General features: G+C 37.1%; 2 protein-coding genes across 3 annotated transcripts; both read right to left on the bottom strand.

Moving 5' to 3' along the window:
- Positions 1-1,534: 1,534 nt before the first annotated feature.
- On the bottom strand, positions 1,535-12,032 carry tmem135 (transmembrane protein 135). The gene is made up of 15 exons (XM_065290716.2): positions 11,844-12,032; positions 8,846-8,973; positions 8,327-8,419; positions 7,984-8,017; positions 7,701-7,766; positions 7,474-7,520; positions 6,360-6,401; positions 6,056-6,214; positions 5,867-5,936; positions 5,522-5,689; positions 5,349-5,412; positions 5,193-5,269; positions 4,757-4,855; positions 3,591-3,658; positions 1,535-3,502 (listed from the first exon to the last, which is right to left on the bottom strand). The coding sequence occupies exons 1-15, from the start codon at positions 11,982-11,984 to the stop codon at positions 3,373-3,375; spliced, it is 1,386 nt and encodes a 461-aa protein (XP_065146788.1). The 5' UTR covers positions 11,985-12,032; the 3' UTR covers positions 1,535-3,372.
- A 984-nt stretch (positions 12,033-13,016) lies between these two features.
- cct8 (chaperonin containing TCP1, subunit 8 (theta)) lies at positions 13,017-19,640 on the bottom strand. Of its 2 annotated transcripts, XM_065290719.1 has the most exons (16): positions 19,481-19,640; positions 18,693-18,783; positions 18,520-18,599; positions 18,247-18,396; positions 17,912-18,092; positions 17,729-17,790; positions 17,519-17,656; positions 17,076-17,254; positions 16,054-16,120; positions 14,793-14,880; positions 14,576-14,691; positions 14,326-14,397; positions 14,084-14,248; positions 13,883-14,002; positions 13,644-13,773; positions 13,017-13,262 (listed from the first exon to the last, which is right to left on the bottom strand). In XM_065290719.1, the coding sequence occupies exons 1-15, from the start codon at positions 19,538-19,540 to the stop codon at positions 13,666-13,668; spliced, it is 1,677 nt and encodes a 558-aa protein (XP_065146791.1). In that variant the 5' UTR covers positions 19,541-19,640; the 3' UTR covers positions 13,017-13,262; positions 13,644-13,665. The 2 variants fall into 2 exon arrangements, with proteins under 2 accessions (XP_065146791.1, XP_065146792.1); XM_065290720.1 differs by lacking the exon at positions 13,644-13,773.
- Between the last annotated feature and the right edge of the window lie 800 nt (positions 19,641-20,440).

Genomic DNA, 20,440 nt, shown 5'->3' with positions numbered 1-20,440 from the left:
AAGTGCACGCATTGAAAAAAGATAGGTATGTATTAATTCATCTTAGTTGAGGTAATAACATAGTAAAATATTGAAAAACTGTGGTGTTTTCCTTTAAGTATATGCATATCTATCCTAAACATGATTTAACAGCATTGCAGGCTACATCACAACGAAAACGATACGTAAGAATTATATTTTGGGGGCTTGACTTTCAGAGCTGATAATTGATAAAACATTGAAACCCAATCAAAATCTGTTCAAACTTAAAGGGTTCTCGCATTTAATGTGAAACAAGCTAAGCTGTTTATAACAACAACATTAAATATTGGAGGACTTGCATTTCATGAATCAAATCACCTAAAATCTTTACCGTTTCACTGAGGAAATGTCACCTTCATCTTGAATGTCCTGAGGAGGGTGAATAAATTAACAGCACATTTAAATTTTTACGTTAACAACTTACCGTTTAACGCTCAGTTTGGCTGCAGCAGGTAGGCTAATGTACAGTGTGCGGCCACACATTCACACCCTCTACCTCGGAGGTACTTCAGGCTGTTTGATGAGATTCTGTTGCCATGGAGACGGCTGAAAGTGATTGATTGGCCGGGTACCTGAAAAGTGCTCGACGAAACTTCTAGATCATCTCGTTATTTTTAAAGGGTCCCGTGGGAAATCTCGGCACGAGGGATGTACGGATCTGTGAGAAAGTTTGCTGTCATGACACGCGCTCAAGGTCATTGCAAAAATACCGGCACAATTAAAGACGGATCTCACATTAGACCAAATGCGCGTTTGTGTCACTTATTATGCGTTCCAGACAACTCTATGATAGCCTATTTCAACAAAAAATATCGTCTGAAAAATGGCGCAATTTAAATGTAAATGTAATATGAACACTTTACATGTTTTAATGTTACTAAATGTTTTAATGTTACTTAATCTAGACGTTATTTCTGGGTTGAGGTGGAAAACACCCTAAATCCGAGTTGTCTGGAAATGTGGATACCGATACATACCTTTCCTTTTACACACAACAGAAGGAAGTTAGGGATAGTTCACCCAAAAATGAAAATTCTGTCATCATTTACTCATCCTTATATTGTTACAACCCTGTATTTATTTCTTTTCTCTGCTGAACACAAAGGAAGATATTTTGGGAAATGTTTGTAACCAAACCGTTTTGGGGCACCATTGACTTGCATGGTAGTATATTTTCCTATGGAAGTCCATGCCGCTTCTGTTTCCTGATTCATTACAAATTTAAGTGTTTAACAGAACAAATAAATGTATACAGGTTTGTAACAACATAAGGGTGAGTAAATGACAGAATAGTATATTCCTTTACTGTAATTCATGTCCAAAATAAAGGAATTAAGATTTTAATATATCTTATTCCTCAAGATTCAATTTAATTGATCGTTTTTATTTTGTGTGTGCAAGTTTTACTGTAGAGGAAATCTTTTAAAAACTAATAAGAAAGTATCTTTATTGAGTAGTCGTCTGCCAGTCCAAATAAATCTCAATTCTGTACACAGTGACAAGAACATATTGTCTCTGTTACAGGATTAAACTTGACTCTCTCTCACACACAGACTTCTGGGATCTGAATATAAAGCTCTTTCTATAAAGCCAGACAATAAGAAAGTGGTATAGCTAAAACAAACTTAAACTTTAACCATTTCATGTGATTTGTCAACATCATGAACACAATACAAATAGCATAAATCATAAATGTTTTTCTGTGAACTTTTTCATAACTTTAAACGCATTGTGACTGTGAGTTACAAATTACTGCAAGTAATTATCAGTAGTCGTTATGTCAAATAAAATATCTGTGTATTTTTACTTAAAGGCGGTGTGCATGATTTTTGAAAAATGCTTTGGAAAAGGGAGTCGGGCCGACTACCAAAACACACTGTTGCCAATCAGTAGTAAGGGGCATGTCTACTAGACATCGTTGCCTGGGTTGCGTATGTGTGGGGCGAGTCTATCAAAACAAGGTCCAGATTCTATTGGGGTAGGGGCGTGATTGTTTAGGTGATTTCAAATGACAACATTGGCTTTCAGAGATCATGCACCCCGCCTTTAACATATAGATTTTCCTACTGTATATGGCTGTAAGGGGAAAGTGTTAATATCCCATGTACACCATGCACTACAAAATAAAATAAAAAAAGTTTTAAACTCCTCTTACATAAATATACAACACTCGATTTGTACTGCAAATGTTTGCAAAGCACTTGGCGTCCAATCATAGTTTTGTGTTGACCTGCAATTATAATAAAATGTAGCATCGCCATCCAGTGGACATTAATAAAAATGCAGCCATTCATTACTAAATATCTGCAGTATATCTGTTTTATCTGAAGCAAACTTTAAATATTTCATGGTCTATACCTCAGGTAATACTTAATAAATAAATTCTTAAAAATGTAATAAAAGTTAGCATCGCTTTATTAAAAAACAGGTTTAATAAACTTTCATATATTTAAGCCTTAATCTGATGTGAGATTTCATGAATCACCAGGCATAATAAAACAATCAAACAAACACACTTAAATTAAAAAAATCTTAAAACCTTATTTCTGTCTCATTTTTTTAATATAAAGCTTTTGCCTTTATATAAACAAAGACATAAGGCTTTTATCTTTTTACATAAATTACATTTTCAAATAAACAGCAATACTCTGATATATTGTCAGATTGTTATTGCTAATCAAAAAGAAACTCTGCTACTAAGAGTGAAGATTAAAACAATTAAAATGAGTGTTAATCTGTTTTCAGATCAAATAGACTATCTGTTAATATTAACCAGAATACTACAAGAAAAGGTGGATTACAAGAGTTTTATACCAATAACCTTTAACTTTCTATTAAAAGCCTCCGTTTATAGAGAAGACTTAATATAGTGTCGTATGAAACAGACAAGGAAGAGATCACACGCAACAATAGTGCTAGTAAGATCTTTTCACATGGCTTAACCCGCATACCCTGACTACGGCAGATATCGGAAGTTATTGATCATTTTGGTAACCAAACATTAGGATTTGAACTGATTTATGAGATAAACCGCTATCAGAACATCTCAATTTCAAGCCTAATGGTTAAATGTTTAAACTATGGTTGCATCTTGAATCTTTAGGTTACAAGGAACCATTATCCTGTGAAGGTCAAATAGTTTTTTTTTTGTGTCACATCCAGCCTATGATGATTATGTTACAAAATGTCATTACAAAAAGATTCACATCATTAAAGTAAACATAAAACCGCCTTTACACTTACAGTCAACATGTACCAGTGTGAGGGCGAGAGAGGGTAGTAAAGGGAGATCTTGTTTAAGATCGAGAGCTTTTAAATCTTGGTCTATGGAAAGACATCTAGCTTATTATGTCAGCCTAGCTGTACATCCATGTCCATGGGACACAGCACATATCTGGGATCAAGTTTCGGTGTGAAATCAAATTTTTTAGAAGCTTGGGTCCCGAAAGTATCGAGCACTTTTCTGTTCATCAGAGCAAACCTGGACAAAGAAATCAATAGCTTGATGTGGTCAAGAATAAAAACACAGATATCATAATTATTAATCATCTTTCTCCATTTATACACACCTGCCTTTCGTCAACCGCAGCAGAAACTTCCAGTATGATGGTCTCAGATTTTGCACTTCCATAACAGCCTGAGATGACCACATTATCCACAATAGGTTATTGACAAAGATTAGTTTTGTGAACAAATCACATACATTTATGGTAAAAAAAATTATCCAAAGACTTTCAGTTCATTCAATCTGTACATTTCTTTTTCAGTATGTATGTTCTCTGGAATTGAACCCATGACCTTTGCATTGCTAACACAATGTTGTACCCTTTGAGCCACAGAAACAAAATTTCAGCTTCATAATTACTAAAAACACACTTATAACTATGAATGTCACAGCTATCAGATATGAACCCGAATGGCATCTACACAAAAAAATGGTTCCAATATCTTTTTTGTGGATGTAAAATCACATTAACTGGAAACACAGACTGTTAAAAATATGAGCAAAGTGTCTCCATAAACGTATCACATAAAAAATTAACCAAAATTTCAAAAATGGCCGCTGATATCTTGCACCGATGATGTTATTTGAAGTCTGTGCAGTAGCGATCATAAGGTGGAGCCACTGTATTAAGGCGCCACCCATTTTCCCATTTAACACAAACACACAAATTAAGTGGTCGCACCCCTTTTAATTAGAGATGCACCGATATTAAACGTTTCCACCGATAGCCGATTATTCTGAGTGATATCGGCTGTTTTAAAAACATCGGCTGATAGCAAAAAATTGCTTTTATCGATGGATACCAATTATTGGCTGATATATCGGTGAATCTCTACTTTTAATAGCATCTAATATCCAACTTAAACCAAACTTATTAGAAAAACAAACACTTAAAAGTACATGAACATGATAAGAAATAAGTAAAATAACTATTAATAAATATTAAATAAAATATAAAGTTTAATTTATGTCCCATTTATTGACATGGAGTGGGCGGGGACCTATAATTTAAAACTTTATATTTTGTTCAAATGTTTTGTTTTAATCAACTTTTTTTTCCAATATTTAAAAAAATTCATGGTATCTAATTTTATAATCAGAAAGTCACAGATGGCATTGGCCTCTCCTAGATTCTGCATGATAATGCGTTTCATTTTTTGTACTTTGTTGTGAAGTGTCCTTGTGCATTTAAATAGAGCTTTGGGTACATTTTGAAAACATTCAACTTACCGCTTGGAAACAGATGGCGGTGGAGATGGCATAGATTATTGTGTCAGCCTCAGGGAAGTATGGAAACCTGCCTGCCTCAATGCCTTTGAAATACAATGTCTGAAGACACATAGTGAAGAAATTCATAAAGAAAGTATCACATGTGACCCTGCCTGTGAAAACCCAACTAAATTTTATGTTTTCTACATAAAACCATCCTACACAATGTAAAGAACATTCAGTGAAAAATATTGACTAACAGACAGGGTCACATATATGCAGCACACAATGAGTAAATATACTTTATAATATAAATGGCAAATGCATATTTGGAGATTTACAGGCACTGGATCATTACAGGTACTTTTTGATTGGTGAATTTTTATTTGGCATGTTGTATAACATCGGAGGACCGCATATGATGCAAATGCTACTAGTAAATGAAGTTAATGATTACCTCCACTAGTTTGGAAAAGAGGTACATGGAGATTGAGGTGCTCTTGTAGAAGAACATTGAGGTGCCAGCAAGAAACCCTGAAAATATAAATAGTTAAAAACAGGTAATGAGAACCTCTAATGGCTGTGCGAAATCAGAGTCCAAAACACAATTTACCTGCAATGAGACCATGGAGCTCATCATCCAGGTTACGCATCCATCGGAGTAAACAGCTTGTGCCCTGTCATTAAAAAGAAGCAAGATGGAGAAAAAGCTTTTAACATCTTCACAAAAGCTAAAAACAAAACCCATTAGTTTCAGAAACGAGAAAAAGCACTGGATCGAAGTACCTTGTATATACTGACGAAAGATCCCAGGAAAGCTCCTAGCTGGAAGTTTTCTTTGTTGTACAGCAGCGAGAGCAGGCGAGAAGGTTTTGTGAAGACATGTCTGAATGTTGAGGGAACCTTCAAACAGCACTGAATGAGATAACCCATGCTGAACATCCGGATGAAACCCTTTAAAAACACAGACCAGAGCATCACAATCCATGTAAAGAGCAGAGAGCACTGCTATTAACGTCCCCTTTCACCCAAATGAAACTCTTATGCTTACACAATCCCACACTCTTTCAAACGCAAGCTCTCAGAACAAAAAAAAAAAAAATGGTGACAACCAGATAGGAGGTCTCTTACTTTAACACAGTAGGAGATGCAGTTGTCCTGATTGTGTTTGCAACATCTATGCCTGGGTCCATGTTTGCATCTGAAGTGCACAATACACACCGAATGAATGCTAGCACATGACATTTACATTTTTGTGCCACAAATATCATAGTACAATGTGCAAGTTTGCAACGTACAAAGAAGTTATGTGACACTCACATTGATTCTAGCAGTCTTCGTGCAAGTGATCTGATGCCGCTCCCTCTAGAGGTAGATGCGTGTCTGTGATCCGCCAGTGTTGTGGGTCTCTCCGAGCCTTGTGGGTTTGTGTTCTCGGCCAGAGAATGTGTAGGGATCTCTTCTTTCCCAACTATAAATCTGGCACAACCACACACATAACAGTCTTTAACAGAACAACTACAAGTGTAAATGCACCGAACAGGGTCACTTCTGTGGTGCTATGGGACTAACAGTAAATCCTTAGTAAATAAAAAACAGACTGTTAAAGTAAAAAAGCACTTACTTAAGGGCAGAGAATGCAAAGCCATTCAGACTGTCTTTACATCTAAAGATAACATAAGAAATATATTATTGTATTTTTTTAGAAATATTAATTGTTGACATAACTAGATTAAAGGCCACTTCACACGGTGTATTGGCTACAGCTTTTCTAGTGTAGTGGAAGCATTTTCTGCAGCATTTAGTGCCAATCTTTTATCTTCAATGACGCCTGCCATGAACAGCAGTGTTCGCAAAAGGAATAAGATTTTGGGTGCACAAGCAAGGCGTATGGACCAATTCTGCTTCACTTCTGTAACCACCCGCGTTTTTCTGTTTACCGCACGTCTCCTATTGAAAAATAACTAAACACTCGCGGTTGCCGCGTAACGTGTAAAAACGCCCATAAGGGTTCTGTGTGTACATTCCCATACATTTATTTCTTTCTCAGTCTGCCACAAATTAAAACTGACCACCACCACAAATAAATTTTTGCACATTGCGTTATTCACTACCTCTGTCTCACATGACAGTTTCTGTACAAACACGCCCGGCCCGTGCCGTCAGTCGATGCACCCTGCTGAGCCTCATTTAAGTTGCATTTAAGCATAGTACATGCGGATTTGCGCATCGCGAATGTGCCGCCACAAACTGCAAACTGCGGCACATTATTGGTGTTCCTGATTCTCAACCTGTGAATGTTTTGGAAACTTACAGCAAAGCACAGATGACAACAGGTTTACCCGAGCTAGCACAAAGGTAAAGCTTTACATTATAGAGATGATGCTGGTAGTGACGATTCTCTCAGACCAATCGGTGATCTACAATGTTTTCGCATCACTTTTTGGTATCAGCTCAGGTCGCCTGGAACCCCAGCTGAGGTGGTACTTACAGAAAAAGTATCGGGTACTACGTACTGCACCCAGTGAAAAAGCCCCCAAAAGTAAGCTGACCTGACCCAGACCAAACCGTGGGGTACTATGCAATGGAAAAGCACCAATAGAGAAGCTACAGTAGTTGTTTGAGACAACGTAGAGATAATTTGTACTGTTTTTAATTCCACATTCATATTTATCAATTAAGCCGTACATGTGTTTATAGTCAGAGTACCTTGAAAAACAAAAACCTGACTAACTAACCTGAAGAAATACATGTAGAGAGACGCAGTCAAGCAGAAGAGAAGAACCTGAAAAGCAAGATGAGATTATGAGATGAGTCATCACAAAGATCTTTCTGTAATGAGTTCATCATGACTATAATAATAATAATAAAGCTTTGTAGTGCAATTCTATCAACAGTAGTAAAATACTTATTTTCACTAGCCTAATAATGTAATAAAGTTCCAGAAAATCTGGGAAGGAAGTACCTCTCCATGCTTCACAGGTTTAACTAGACCTCTTGTGACAGCCATCCGAAAAATTGTCTCTGTTGCCTGGAAATGACAGAACACTTAACATTAAAATCAGCCTCGGTTTGCTTAAAACAGACAGTTTTGACCATCGCTTTCCATTTAAAGTATCGTAAGTGACAGATAACAGATGTGATGCTGACTGCTGCCAGGAAATAATCGTGGAAGTGTGAAAGAACCGTCAAGAAGACTTAATTGAGTGGAACCGAAACAAAAAATTATGCTAAAATCATCATCTTACCAGGTTTGCCATATAAATTGTTAGAAGTCCTCTCCTGCACAAAAAAATTAAGATACTAGTAAGAACAGTAATAAACTAGTAATAAAGTTAATGTCTTTGTGCAAACGTTTACATAATTTACTCACCCTCATGCCATCTCAGACTTATAGGAACATAAAATTACAGCCTTTTTATATACATGTTTTGTCATATACATCTGAGGTGTCATGAGGGTGAGGAAATTATGACATTTTGGAAATGTGTCCAAACTCTGTCCAGTCACTGCTTATAATGCGTTCTATTGTCTTTTGTCACGTGGCACTGTTTGTGTCTGGGGTAGCTACGGTGTAACATCACGACTGACCTGCTTTTACGCTCTATCAGTATGGCGATATATGAGGCAGGCAGTGCCGCACCAAAACCAGCCGACCAGGAGAAAAAACGCCCCAACAGCTTCCTGGGAAAAAACAAAAACAATGGAAAGATAAAAGGACATTAATAATCAGAATACCAGCATAAATAATTCCAACAAAAAAGGACTAAAGCTATTAGTGGGTCTTTGATAATATTAGAATGCAATAATTCAGTTTGACAGAATTTATATTGAAAAATTAAGTACATTCCATTGCCTCCACTGGTCATGCACAATACCAGTCATAAATCCAAACTTTATCTCAGGCTGTCTCAGGACCAACGAAGGTCTTTACAATACTTTATTGATGGTAAAGTTCTCATGTGCAAACTTTAAACGCCTGATAGCCACAGGGATTCAAAGGTTGCTGTACAATTCATGTTTGAATGTCTGTGCACGTGGCAAGTGACCCGTGGCAAAAATTTACAGAACAAACATTTCCCAGAGTTGCATATTACGTATTTGTTTTACCGAAGAATGCAGAAGAATGCAATGTACAGGCCTCCATTGGCCGTCAAGAAAGATGTGGACTGCAGGATTTCAGGAATCAACCTTTTCTTGTAATAATCCTTCTTCCTTCTTCTTAGGATAGCTGCAATCTGAAACAAAATACATTTTAAAGTAAAAAAAATACCTCAGTCATACTGTTTGAATTTGGGTGTTATTCCCTCAGACACTCTCACCCCTCTGAAATCTTGTTTATGAAATTCATTACATTTTTGTTCACCTTAGTTTGTGTACTAAGAATTATTATAATTTTTTTGCTTTTTATTTTGCATATTAGATCATTAAAATGTTTTATGTAAAGCTCATTTGCAAACATGCACATTGGGAAATTTGCTACAAATTTGCTGTAATAATAATGAAACTAAATGCTTTACTGCTGTACACTATTATTCAGTTATTCAAACACTATTATTCAAAAATCAAACATAAAATTAGGGCTACATTGCACTACTGAAGAAAATGCGATATGCTATAGAATGCTAAATATGCGATGTGACATTTCTTTTTCTAAAAACAACTTAAATTGTATTAAAATATATTTATTTTGTTTCATATTTTTTATGGAAAAGAAAGCATCACAGCAACTTCTGAATATGAAGACCCATGTTTTACTGTTGCATAATGCTGCGTTTACACCAACCGCGGTAGAGGCGGCAAGCGCGAGTGATTTCAATCTTAAGTCAATGTGAAGACGCGTTGAAGCGCGTCTGGAGGTCCCGCGGCGCGGATGAGGCTTTAAAAGCGGCGGAGGAAGACGCGTTTCTGCCTCATTCGCTCGTCTAGTTCGCGCGAATGGGGCGAATTAAGCATTTTATGCATTTTGCGTTTGACGCGCGACTACTTCGCTCTTGACGCGCAAATGCATTAAAACTGTTCAAGCGGCAAACTAGGTGCGGTAGATGCGATTTTGACGCCTGAAACGCGGTTGGTGTATACGCAGCATAACAAATTAAATTAAATATCACCAATATCATGTGCAGTTGCACATGTACACGCATGAACCTAAAACTTTGACAATATGTTACATTTTTGAAGTATTAAAATTAAATCTCAATTACTGCAAACCACTGTTATATGCATATAACGATACACACATTTCCGCTGATTTAATACTTTCGATATATAATGCGCAGCCCTACATAAAATTCACAGGATTACTGAATTTGCTCAGTGTTGTGATAGGAACTGCTACGCTATTTTAAAGCTCCAGTGTGGGTTTTTTGCGGCATCTAACAGAAACTAATGCTACGTACACACCAAACGCGGGGCATCGCGTTATTCGCTCTAGATTACTCGTAGGATTTAACTTTGTGTCATGCAAATTTTTTCGCTCAAGTTTAATATTTTCAACTTGGGCAAAGACGCGTTTGAGGAGAATAGCGCGTGTTTTCTCGGCAAGCCCACTGCCCATATCACATCACTCGCATCGCTCCACGCGATGACGAGTGTGATCGCATCTTTGCATTGACTTTGTATGTATCTACTCGCGCAAATTGTTAAACTCGCGTTCGGTGTGTATGCCCCATGAGGTAGCATCTAAAAGGATCCATAAGGATTCATCTAAAAGTCCGACATTGCACCTTTAAAGAAAGGCACACTGACTGACATTACAGCTTGTGTAACAATATAAAGTGATTTCCCAAAGACTTCAGCAGTAACTCAGGCTGTTGCATTATTTCAAAACTAGGTAACATGATCACCCTTTCAAGTAAAAAAGATCAATGCTACTCAAGTATTTAGTAATCAGAGACCAACATTCATTTTTCGCAAAAATATGGCACTTGCTAACAATGAATTTAACTCTTCAGAAATTGCACAACTATAAATGTTGTTTTGCAATAAATACTGATGACAAAACCAAGGTTGACACTATGATGCAACACTCACTGTATAATCTATAAGGACATACAGCTGGTATACACTATCTACAAATCCATTTGTCATTTAGTCACCATATTCAGTGTCCTCCTGTGCACTTTTTAAAGAGAATTGTGATTGATATGCCTGTATTACACAGTGTCAAAAGCTCAGAAGGTTGCTGGTATCACATGCCAATATCACGGTGCCCTTGATGTTTATCTACATAATAATACAGCAGGTTTTCAGGAGGTGACATATAAACCGGCAACATTACGTATTTGAAAAGTCAATGATGTTAACCTCCTGCCAGATTATAACCTACTGCAACCGTTTATTTGCTAGCCTAGATATTGAACGCTATGGTATACAACGAAGAACAAGGAAATCCCAAGCCATTTTTTTTTCACACTGCTAAAATCACAATGCAACTGTTGACCAGTTTAACGACAAGTACTATATCAAACTTAACATCTCGTCTAGTCCTAAATCTAGGACTTCTGCTTCTGTAAAATGTCCAAATCTGACTGACTGGCAAACTGTGGACACTTTCGGTTTTATATGCATGATTGTGCAAAACCAACCAGTCAGTGTGTCATTCACATGATTTAATATCTAATAATTTAACGACCCACCCTGACGTTTAACCTTGTGCCAATACAAACATTATGCATTTATAATGATGGATGAAAGGCGTAAATAAAGAAACGGCACAAACAAAGTATTTGACAGTTGAATCAGTTTTACGTAACCGATTATATCAGATCATAGAATCGGTCTATCAAGCTTTCCTGTCATTATAAAGCTAAATAAATGTAAACGTTAGAGGTATAAAACCTGGATTAGTGTAATAACTACATAATAAACACATAAAGCTTGTTTGACATCATACGACGCTGCGCAGACCGATCGACTCTGACATCAACTACCGCGAGATAACGATTCGTTAGAAACGCTCTCGCGGTACTTTGATGCAATATTCCGATAGGTCTGCGCCAAGTCGAACATGGCCCTCGCATCTCCCTGCAGGACTCTCGCGTAGCAGTCTGGCTAAGTCCGCCCTTGTGCTAAAGAATTAACGTTGTATTAACAAAATTACACTGACCAGATAAAGAGGTGCATATATTTTGAAGGAGACCTCCAAAGCTCCGGCTGTCACCTGCAGGGTGGAGGACGTACATGACGGATTCCATGTGTGCCCGATCTCATAGCAGCTGTGCGGTATCGACTTGCTGAGAGCAGCCATGTTTAACCACCGGTCCGCGGGAGCGCGCGTCCACTAATCATGCACGCAGGAGCACTCCCGATAGACGCCTGCTCCAGGGGATTGCACATAACGGGAACTTTTGAGCTTTTAAAACGTTTTAACGTTTAATTTTTTTTTCAACAAAAGTACCGTACACAGTATCCATTAAAATTACTACGTTTAATGTCACCGCCACAGTATTAAAATATATAATTAAAATATTTAAAATAACACATTTAATCTTTAAATTATAATTATATAATTAATATAAATTAAATGTATGATAAATTAATAGTCGTTTATAAAAAAGTATTAGGAAGGAAATTGTGGTAACTATGGTTACAATTGTACATTTTGTCTACTTGTGACTAGATTGGTTTGGGCATAATGTTGGGTCCTTAAATTACTTTTACACATTGATTAAATATAAAGCCACCAATTTTTATATATGGTCTGTACTAGCACAAAGTGTAATGCTAGAGATGAACAGTTACGGGCAAAAGTACACACTTTAGTAATATAAAATAAATTTTTTAATTAATCTTAATTATGATAGACTATCATTGTTTTAACTGACTGGAAATAATTTGTAAATAGGCAAATGTAATTATGCTTAACACAAAAAATAAAAATAGTATTTTTCTTTTTTTTTCAGTTTACCAAGTCCGTAGTTTAAGAACAGTTTAGGGTGCAACTCACTAGGTATGAATAACTAAATGTCCTAAACTCAAATGACAAACATTAACTATCTTATTTTGCTTAACCAAAAATGTGTTACAATTTGCCAGCCTGATTCCTGAATGCAGGCACACTTTCATTTATGGCTTTTTCTAACACTTTTATCCAATGCGAATTACAATTAATCTTAAAGGTACACATTTATCAGTATGTGTTTCCTGTGAATCAAACCCACAACCTTTGTTCTGCCAAAGCAATGCTTACACAATTCACAGATTTTGAAAAATTATACACATACTTGAAGGAAAGATGAGTTTAGTTTAATGCAGAGATCACTAAAGAAAAGAGTCATGCTGACAGCTCAAGTGCCTTTTATTGGGACCAAATAAACAGCTCAAAGCCACGCACTGTTAACATGTATGGCTTCTCCTAAAAAAAATACAAAAGAATAGGCTCGATATTAAATACACAACACTTGAAAAGCTAAGACAGTTAGGAACAGACAGAGGAACTCGCAGGTTAACAGCATCATTCATCATCATCCCAGTCCTTCTTTCCTTGTGGAGCTTTGGGTCCTCCAGCGGGCTTTGCCATGATGATCTGCAGGTAGATATAAACATATTTAGTCGTAATAGTGATTTGGTGGAATGTTAGCAGTGCTCTGTGCCCTCCTGGGCGGCAAAAGTGCATTTAGTGCATGCTGCATGCAAGTAAACCGTGCCAAAATCTCTAGTTGACGTAACAAACAATTTTCAACAACTATATCAGCGTTAATGCTTTAAAAACAGACAAAACAATGCACGTTTAAAACAAATACAATCCAACAGTCAAAATCTAACAACAGGTGAGGATTAGAAATGCAAGTGTTTTTTTTTAATCTAAACAATGTGAAAGTCACTCGTAAAATCTCCATAGTGCTCATGCAACACCCTCATCACACCAGTGGTTAAGCACTCCAAAACGTGGCGTGTTTTTGGGCACCTTTGCTATCATTTTTGATTTATCAATGATGTGTATCAAATTTGTCTGGCGCCTCGTCCCAATCATCCTTGTCCCAGTGTCCTTGCTGTTTGGGGGCTTTGGGTCCCCCTGCTGGCTTTGCCATAATAATCTGGCATACACATATCACATTATAATCCAAAATAAAGGGTACACCTAAATTGACACATAAGGGAAAACTATACAGACACACAGAAATATCCATACAGGGAAGAACTAACCTGATCTACACGGAGAACAGTAATGGCTGCGTTTGTGGCCAGTTTGATGCCCCAGTGTTTGACCAGGTAAGGTTCAAGGATACCAGCCTCCTTCATATCCTTCAAAGCAGGCCCCTCTCCCTAAATTAAAGTTTAAAAAGCACATGTTAATAAATGACGTGGCATCTTTTTTACAGCGATAATGTATTGTTTAATCTTCACCTCAATGTCAAAGCCGATGTTCTTGTTGCCCTCGTGGTGAGCAGCGTACAGTTTGGAGATCAGCTCGTTGCCCTTCACCCCAGAATTTTCTGCCAAGGCACGAGGCAGCATCTCAAACGCCTCAGCATACTTCTTAATGGCATACTGCTCCAGGCCTGGACATGACTTCATGAGAAATTTAACGATTAATAAGAGGACAAAGTGAGTGACAGAATTAAATTACGAAATTCATGAAACTTTACCTCTCCATAGGAGGTTATGTGTTTAGCCAGCTCGATTTCTGTGGCACCTGCACCTGGACAAAGACGCTTGTCCTGAAAAGAAAGTAATATAGTAAGTGTCACATTTTCTCATAAATAAAAAATATATGGCCTTACTCAGTCAACATTAATGATATCAAAGATATATTTTCGCTAAAAATCACTTAAAACGGCTTTAGCTGGGTTTTCACAGACTGGGTCACATTTTGGTGGAAATGGTTTGGGAGCTCACCTTGACAAGAACTTTAAAGGTGTTTACTCCATCATCAATGGCACGCTCAATATCGTCCATCAGATTGTCTGTGGATCCGCGAATTACCAAAGTAGAGATGGCGCCGTCCTCTTTATCTAGTAATGAAATAAGTCAGACTGTGTGAATCATAACTGTGTGTCATCATGAACAGTTTAAAAATAATTAAAAACCTCTTATTTAATATAAAAATTCTTACCATGTTTAAAGACAACGACCTGAGTGTCTCCAACCTCTGATAGGTAAACACTGTCACAGTGGCCCATCTCTTCTGGCGTAGGTGCAGTCTGTTGAATTAAAACCAAAACAACATTAGGACAGAAAAAACTAATTTAAACAGCACAATGATCCCAGAAATTTCAGATAAAATTGCCTGCGTGCTTTCTGTGTAAACGCAAACACGTAATTAATTCTGGGATTGCTCCCATAAAGGGAACCTAGTAACATTGCCGGAATGTGTCCTGTGTAAACAAAAGGCAGGAGCAATGCCGCAAGGGGCGTTTCGTAGTGAGGTGTCATTGCTACAAGAAGTTAGATAAACATTTACGACGAAAAATGTTTGCAGATTGGATTGAAGCCGATATCAGGGAGTTCCTCACACCATAGCGGAGAACATTTGCCATGTGAATGGTTACTCAAGAGAGAAATTGTAAGAAAACTTAAAGTCTGTGTAAAGTTATATTTAACATTTGTCACACCATAGAAAAAAGTAAATAAAACAAGTTCTGTCAAAGCCTGGGAAAAATAAGCAACATTTTCTGTTCTTAAACCCTGCTGTCAGAGCTGAAACCACACCCACTCGTGATTGTGTTACTGTGCATTCAGACCGCCACCGGCGAGAGCGTCAAAGTGGCCGGAAGTCATTAATTTTCAATAAAGCCGGTGGCGAGCAGCGGCGTGGTGCGTCATGTACAGCGTGAGCGTCGAGGAGAGTTGAAATCAGCTCAACTTTATGGTAATGAGATATGACAGGGTTCGGCGGCAACCAATCGGAAGGCGGAAATGTTCACCGGCAACCAATCGGAAGGCGGAAACCTCCGCCTGAGAGGAGTTCAGAGAATGCATTCGAGCGTCAGAGCGTCCACTACAACTTTTCTTTAGCGTCGTTGTCAGGGCAGCCAGAGCTTTTATTGACGCTTTCGCCGGTGGCGGTCTGAATGCACAGTCATTGAGCCATGGCTTTAGCCCCTGCCAAATAATTCTGAACACAGAAATATGGATAGACATTTCTAACATTTATAATGTGTTTAGAAACAATTATCTGAAATGACACAGACGCTGGGACAAAATCCACCAATACAACATGCATCACGTTATGTCTTTTTCGAGATCTTTACAGGATGTCTGAGACATTCCTGAATATGAACACAGTTTCTGTGTATTGTACATAATCTATTTGTAAAAAGGGATAAAGATTGAAATAATCCAGCCTGAAAAAGGTACAAAAGAACAAAACTCACCAGTCTGGGCAGTGCAGTGGCTCCTACAGTTTTGCATAATCTTCTAAGGTCCCATTTTGAGTTAAGCCTTTGTACAGAATACACAGCATTTATATTATATATTAGATATAATTGTTTTGTTTTTCATTGTACAAATTGAATATTTGCTTTTAAAGATGGTTTCAGCGGCAACAACATAAACGGCTTTTATTAAACAAACTTAACTTCCGGTAGACTTTTACAAAAAAAAATCAATAACAACGCTGGAGTAGATAATTTTTAATAAAAAGCTAAATAAATTGACTAGTAAATTACCATAGTTCCCCTCATCTTATGAAAACTGAAAAAAAAAATTTTCCACAAGGTATCCATTCCAGAGGTCAGTTTGGTTACTAGCCAGACCAATAAACAAGCACAAACCAGATGTTAACTTCAGGCCACGCGCATAACCCATAGACTGTAAAAATATGGTCGTAGTGTCCGTGACATCACCTAAGAGCTTTTTTAAAGCTTAAAGTTGGCGGAACCTGCCGTCGCCATCTTGGCCGCACGTAACCGCTTATCACTCATGGATAACCGAAAATAGGTAAAGAGGCAGGACGTGGGTGCAGCTGAGGTGGCTGGTTGCTGAAACCACGCCCGCCTAGCTCGATTTCAGTAACAGCAGTGGCAGTTAACCCATCACTCAAGTGGCCACACTCTTAATTATGCAGAACTTTAAGGCTTAATATAATTTTTTTATTTTTACAAAAAAAAAAAAATCACACCCCTAACAGATGTCATAAAGGGCAAAATAAGCTATATATACCAAAATCACTTTTTGTACTAGGCTGTTAACATTATTTTCAGCTGTAAAGATGGGCATTTTAATATGGAGGTCTATGGGAATTGACAGCCTCTAGCGGCCAATCAATGAATTTTAAGTCACTTCTGTACTGACGACTTCAGAAATCAGAAGGTTTGGCGTAACCACTGCAACGCGCGTGTGTCCGATGAAACCATCTATAAAAGGACTGTACAAGACAGGAAGTGATGTCGCTCACCTGACCACCATGAGCTTGTATTTGTTGGCATAATGAAGGGCCATGTCAGCAACTTTACCCCCAGTAACAATCACATTGGCTCCAGAATCAGCGATAGATTTGACCTGGGCCTCCATCAGGTCCTCCTCTCCTTTACTAAAATTCATCAGCTCTTCTGCATTCTTTATCAGTACTGTACCCTATGAGACATCAGGCAGAAATATTTCATTAGGGAAAACTAATAGCTATGTGCTAAACGAAAAGCTGCAATTTTATGAAAAGCTGCTTTGCGCATTGTAAAAAAGTTCTATTTTTTTAACTGAAACAAATTATTGCTGCAATGGTTAACCTATAAGTCATACTCATCAATAAAAAAAGGTTTGTAAGCTATATTATGCCAAACACAATACAGATACAATATGTAAAAGTTTGTCTGCACAAATACAAATGAATCTTTCTTTTACCTTGGTTTCAGTAACCATGCTGTCGAATAGGCAGGAGAACACTGCTATCTTTGCATCTTTGACTGATGTGACATCTCCTTCAGCCTCCTTTTTAAACACCATCCCATGAAGCACTGTAGAAGAGTTCAGTCCACAACCCTAAAGAGAACAGGAAATATCTGAATCTGCCCCAGATACACTTTAAAATTGAATAATGCTTTACCCACTTACCAAAATTTTGCAGACTCTGACATTATCAACATTGAAATGGCCGGACTGAGGGAAGATGGAGACTAAAAAATAATAATAAAAAACTGGTTACAAAGGCCAGCAATACAAAGGACCTAACAGTTAATAAAACTAAACACATTATCATTCTCCGAGAATGCCAAAGGATTTAAATTCAGGTTTTACCACAAGCTTGCGCGATAAGGTTAGCCAGGAAGTCTTCATTGCCGTACTGTTTGCTCATGACAGCTGTGCGGATCATTGCCGTGGCCTCTTCCAGATCATGCAGGTTTTTAGCCGAGGTGCAAACACAATCAGGCAAAATCTCCAGAGCTTTCTTACTTGCCATCTCATATCCCTCAATCACCTGGATAAACAATCATCAAATCATAAATTATTTAGACAGGAAACAGAAAGAACCAAACAGAAAGCAATAAATATTACAGTCTCTCTCAAAGTATTATAAATAAGTAATGCATAAAATTAACATAAACCTCTATCCCAAAATAACATTTACTAACCTCCGACACAGACAGGCCCATCCTCAGCAGCTGCTCTGCCAGCTCTAAAAGAGCGCCAGCAAACACCAGCACAAAATTCGTCCCATCACCAACTTCCTGCTCTTGCATGTGAGATGCCATTACAATCATCTTAGCTGCTGGATGCTGAACCTAAAAAAAAAAAAAAACAGAAACACACTTTTAATGGAAATGTTATTTGTAAATTATCTAAGCTTATTCATGACATAAAAAAATGCTAAAGACCGCACACTGGTTATTTTATTTAATAATTACCTCCAGTTCTCTGAGAATGGTGGCAGCATCATTTGTGACAAAGAGTTTCTCCAGGTGGTTGATGACCATTTTGTTCATACCTGTAAAGTATTTAAGAAACAATTCAAGTGATGAGACTTTAGTTTGAACTGTTTCACTTCAAAAGACTAGTTTACAAAGGCAGAAAGAGTTACCGTTGGGTCCATACGCGGTCCTTGTGGTCAGTGCTAGTTCTTTACAAGCCTGAATATTCCTGTAAACTGCCTCTTCAAGACCAGAATAGTGCTGATTGGAAAAAAATTAAGTTGTTATGGTGGACACAGACAAACCCGGATATTAAAATACAGCTTGTGTGTGTATGTGCTATTATTAACCCAGATTATGTTTTGCTGGAATAAGATACATTTAATTGTTTATCTCAAAAGCAAGAAAGAAATAATAGTTTAAATCACTTTAAATACTACGATAAATCTGACCAAACGAATAACTGGCAACAGAAGACTGCAGAGATTGCAAATGAGGAACTGCTTGTATTATACATTATGTTAATAATACATTTATTAACTATACCTAGGTCGTATTTAACTGGCTTAGTTACTTTGAGTTAACACAAACTAAATCCTAATTAACAATAACTGAAATATTGTTTAGAAAGGAACTCAAAGTTGGACGTCAGGTGAACAGTATCTGTCTGTCAGTAATAGTATGTGCCGCACATGTGTTCAGCTAACATGCTAACTTCATTTTTTTTATCACATACTAATGAACATGTCAGTGTAAAAGCAGGGATAGGTTCGTTTCTCCAGACATAATAATTAGGATCTTTCTTAAACTATTACTCGTCATTTGACTGCCAAAGCATGATGCGTTTTACCGGTAACAGGAGGGACCCGAAGGCCTGTTCTAGAAATATCTATATGAAGCTGATGGGTGGACCTTAAAAGAACACAACAGAATAAAATAATTAATTCAAAAGCCCTACCTTCGCACCATCCTTTAACATCTGAGCAAAGCCCGGTGCTTTAGGGACGTGAAGGGCCATTTTGAGCAGATATTTGGATGTTACAGTGAGGCTGCGATGAGTCTGCAGCGCTCGAGAAGCATGCAGCTAAGAAAGAACAGGCGTGACTGCAGAGAACAGACACGCGGATCACGACAGGAAAAACAATCAAACGCCGAACGAGTCGATTGATCCACACCCTAGAAAAGAAAAGGGATACAGCTACGGCCAAAATATCGTGCAGTCTCGCCGGATGAGCGCTCCTTGAATACTAATCCTACCTCCTAACATAACCCTAAACCCAACATGTTACGGGATTTATGCTGTAGTTGTATTATATTTAGCCAGAAACGTTGTTTTTCATCCTAATCCTACCCACAAATCTAACTCTAAACCAAACATCTCGCGAGATTTCGCCTTAGCTGTATCCCCTCTAGTCAAACCGAAGAAAAGTCATTTCATGTTTTGGAATCATTCATGTTAAAGGGTTTTTTAAGAATTGTCGAAAAAACTGAAATGTATAAAACGAAGGTACATTAATTCGTCGATTTTATAAGAAGTGTGTCACTGTATAATAGTCATTATAATTTAATAGTTAACTTAATAGTTATTTTGAGATACCAATGACACATAAAATAAAATTGTACAAATTAAAAAAAATATATAAAGCGTATATTTGTTTAATAACAATAAAACAATTATTATACTTGCATTATAAAGTACATGTTCAATTGTAAGTCTTTTTATTGGTTTAAAATGGATAAAGAATAATAAATAAATATTTGTAATTCTCTTAATAAATAAAACGTGATTATATAAATAACCAAAACATATTTTTAAATAACAATACAAAATTATTAGATTCACATTAAAGTAAATGTTTAATTCTAAGTAATCTATTTAATGTTCCATATATTCCTAATTTTTTATTTTTAATATATA

The sequence above is a fragment of the Paramisgurnus dabryanus genome, chromosome 10, assembly GCF_030506205.2.
Source record: "Paramisgurnus dabryanus chromosome 10, PD_genome_1.1, whole genome shotgun sequence".
Lineage (NCBI taxonomy): Eukaryota > Metazoa > Chordata > Actinopteri > Cypriniformes > Cobitidae > Paramisgurnus > Paramisgurnus dabryanus.
Note: the sequence above shows the minus strand (reverse complement) of the source record. Positions and strands in the feature narration are given on the sequence as shown.